At 51.2% G+C, this 2,834-nt stretch overlaps 1 protein-coding gene across 1 annotated transcript; it reads right to left on the minus strand.

The window, feature by feature from the left end:
* Positions 1 to 336: 336 nt before the first annotated feature.
* On the minus strand, positions 337 to 2,834 carry LOC148027890 (UDP-glycosyltransferase 83A1-like). Its single transcript, XM_087688962.1, has 2 exons — positions 2,015 to 2,834; positions 337 to 1,501 (listed from the first exon to the last, which is right to left on the minus strand). Exons 1-2 carry the CDS (start codon positions 2,694 to 2,696, stop codon positions 486 to 488), a joined length of 1,698 nt encoding a protein of 565 aa, XP_087545088.1. The 5' UTR covers positions 2,697 to 2,834; the 3' UTR covers positions 337 to 485.

The following is a 2,834-nucleotide window of genomic DNA, read 5'->3' on the forward strand; positions in this document are numbered from 1 at the left end:
TCCGAAACCCTATTACCAAGCCTTGATAAGCTTTGATGGAGAAATTTGGTAAACAAGATGCCTAATAAAGATAGACAGCTCACTTTCTTGTTTTCTTTCTGGAGTCTTTGCGATGCGGTTGAAATGGTTTTCCTTTGATTGGTCTCCTTTGATAGTTTTTTTGTTCCTAATGCAAGGATGTTAGTAAGAGAGAATAAACCATCTTTTTGTGTATTCTTCTTGGCTGGGCTTTCGAAAAACTAGTTGAAATCAAGGTTTGTCATGAAGAAAGTTAACTAATTTTTGGACACTTGTAATTATAAAACCAGCCCATGGATTAATACCTATTTGCCCAAAAACCAGCCAATGAGATATTTATTTGTGAATTATAAAATCAACCAATGACATTATTTATTTCCCCAAAAACCAGTCATATTTTGACATTTTCCTTTTATCCAATTGGATGGGGGAAGAGTTTTCCTTGAGGATCGTGTTCATTAATGTGCTCAAGGAGCTGGATAGGATGACGTGGCAGAGATGCGCCACATGTCACGGATGAACTCGTCGAGCTTGGAGATGGAGGCACCGCCACGACGCACGCTAGCGCGGAGGCGAGCTCCGAGCTGCTGGGCGCGGAGCCTCAGATCCTTGCTGTGCATGACACTCTGCACGGCCTCCTTGATGTGCTCGTGCCTCACAAGCCCATCCTCGCCCGCCACCTGCAGAGCCCGCCCAACCTTCCACGTCTCCACCAAGTACTCCCGGTCCATGAACTGGTCCGCGGAGTATGGCCACGCCACCGTCGGCACCCCACTGTACACCGCCTCCATCGTCGAGTTCCACCCGCAGTGCGTCACGAAGCACCCGACGGCCTCGTGGGCCAGCACCGACAGCTGCGGGGCCCACCTCGCCACCAGCCCCCGCCCTCGTGTCCTCTCCTCGAACCCCTCTGGCAGCCGGGCTGTCGTCCCGTCCATCAGGTCCGCCCTCACCACCCACAGGAACGCTTGGTCGCTCGCCTCCAGCCCCATCGCCAGCTCCTGCAGTTGTGCTTGGTTGAACATCGCCAAGCTCCCAAACGACACGTACACCACCGAGCCTGCGTCTTGACCATCCAGCCATCTTAAACACCCTTGCTCTTCCGCCCAAAATCCCACGCTTGTTCCATTAGTACTAGTACTGCAACGATCATCAATATCAATCTTGCAGCTGCCCTCGTCATGATCCATCGTATGCCCATCTTCTGATTGGAATTCATAGCCAAACAATGGCCCTATCGGGCAAATGTTGACCTTGTGATCCCTCAAAAAGCCTTCCACCACTTCCCTCTCTAACTCGATGCTGGAGTTGCAGAGAAGCCAAGGAGCCATTGCCATTTCCTTAAACCTTTTGACCATGATGTAGTAAAGATATTCCATATCCTTCTCATTCCTTGCTAGTGTCCAAGGGACCTCACCGCTGCGAATTTTCGGGACTCCGGGATGCGAAGTAACAAGAAGTTCTGATGGGTTGATCGGAATGCCTGCAATATGGAGTCAATTTCCACAAAGAACAGTATAAGTTAGAACGGATTTAATAAAAAGGCAAAGATAGACTATCGATTACATTTGTCATTACTGCCCTCGCTTTCAATCTTCGTAGGCTGGGCCTTGAAACTCGCATTTGTGATGAACATGAAGTATTTCAAGTTAAGAACTTGGGAAACTCCAACATTTCTAAGTGACTGAAAGGTTGGGGATCTTGCAACAACACCTCCAATCGAGAATTAGACAAATGATGTTGACGCAAATAGAAAACTACAAAGCTCTCACATTATTTGATTTTGCTCTCTAAATCATAAGCCCATTTCAATAGCCCATCAACTTTCACTATTCGACTACGAAATCAATCAAGTTTACAAGCAACTGGATGCTCTAAGGCACATCTTTCGATTGATTTGATCCTGCCGTTGTTGAATTTTGACCTCTTATGAGACAAAAGCAGGTAACGATCGTGATCAGCGGGAGGGGATACAAGCAGTATGGTAGGTACGTACCGGTGGGAGTGATATCTCCATTGATCTCGAGAAGTTTGGCGTCGTAGAAGAGGCGGGCTTGGGCGATGCTGGGGCACCAGAGGGAGGCATTGGCGATGCGGAGCTTGGCGGCGATGGCGAGGGCGTCGAGGTTGACGAGGTCGGAGACGAGGCAGGTGGCGGGAGGCTGGAGTTCTTGTAGGAAACTCAGGAGGAGGGGCTCCATGGAGGTCATGCGGCGGCCCAGGTTGGCCAGGTCGGCGGTTCGATTCTGGCCGGGGGCGAGACCGTCCGGCAGGGCCGCCAGGCGGAGGTTACGCAGCCCGCGGTGCTCGGGGAGGGGGGAGGCCATTGTAGTAACATACTTCTGGTGTTGAGTTTCTTCCGCAGTCGCTGCGGCAGCGCCGACGTTAGTATCACGACCACCAATATGACCAATATTATCGTCGCCATGCTTGGATATTGTAATTGATGAGGAATAGTACGCTGACGTGGAGGAGGCTTTGAGGATGAGCTGGTGGCTGTGCTCCGTGTTGACGAACGTGACGAGGATGTCGCCCCTGCGGGCCAGGATCTGCGCCAGCTGCATCATCGGCCGGATGTGGCCCAGGGCCGGGAATGGGAACATGACCAGGTGGGGCTGCCGTGCGCCAGCTGGGCGCCGCCCCACAACCTCCTCCTCCTCCCGGCCAAGCGATCCCATATCTAATTCACGGTTAGTATAATTATACTAACTATTATGGCTGCTCCCGCAATAGTTAGCCTACAACACCTAACATCGCATCAGCTACAGCTCTCTCTTCTTCTCAATCGTTATCCCCTCTGCCGTCCCCTTCGCCAC

Source organism: Lygodium microphyllum, chromosome 12, assembly GCF_053477565.2.
Source record: "Lygodium microphyllum isolate KBCC chromosome 12, Lygodium_microphyllum_v1.1.10, whole genome shotgun sequence".
Taxonomy (NCBI): Eukaryota; Viridiplantae; Streptophyta; class Polypodiopsida; order Schizaeales; family Lygodiaceae; genus Lygodium; species Lygodium microphyllum.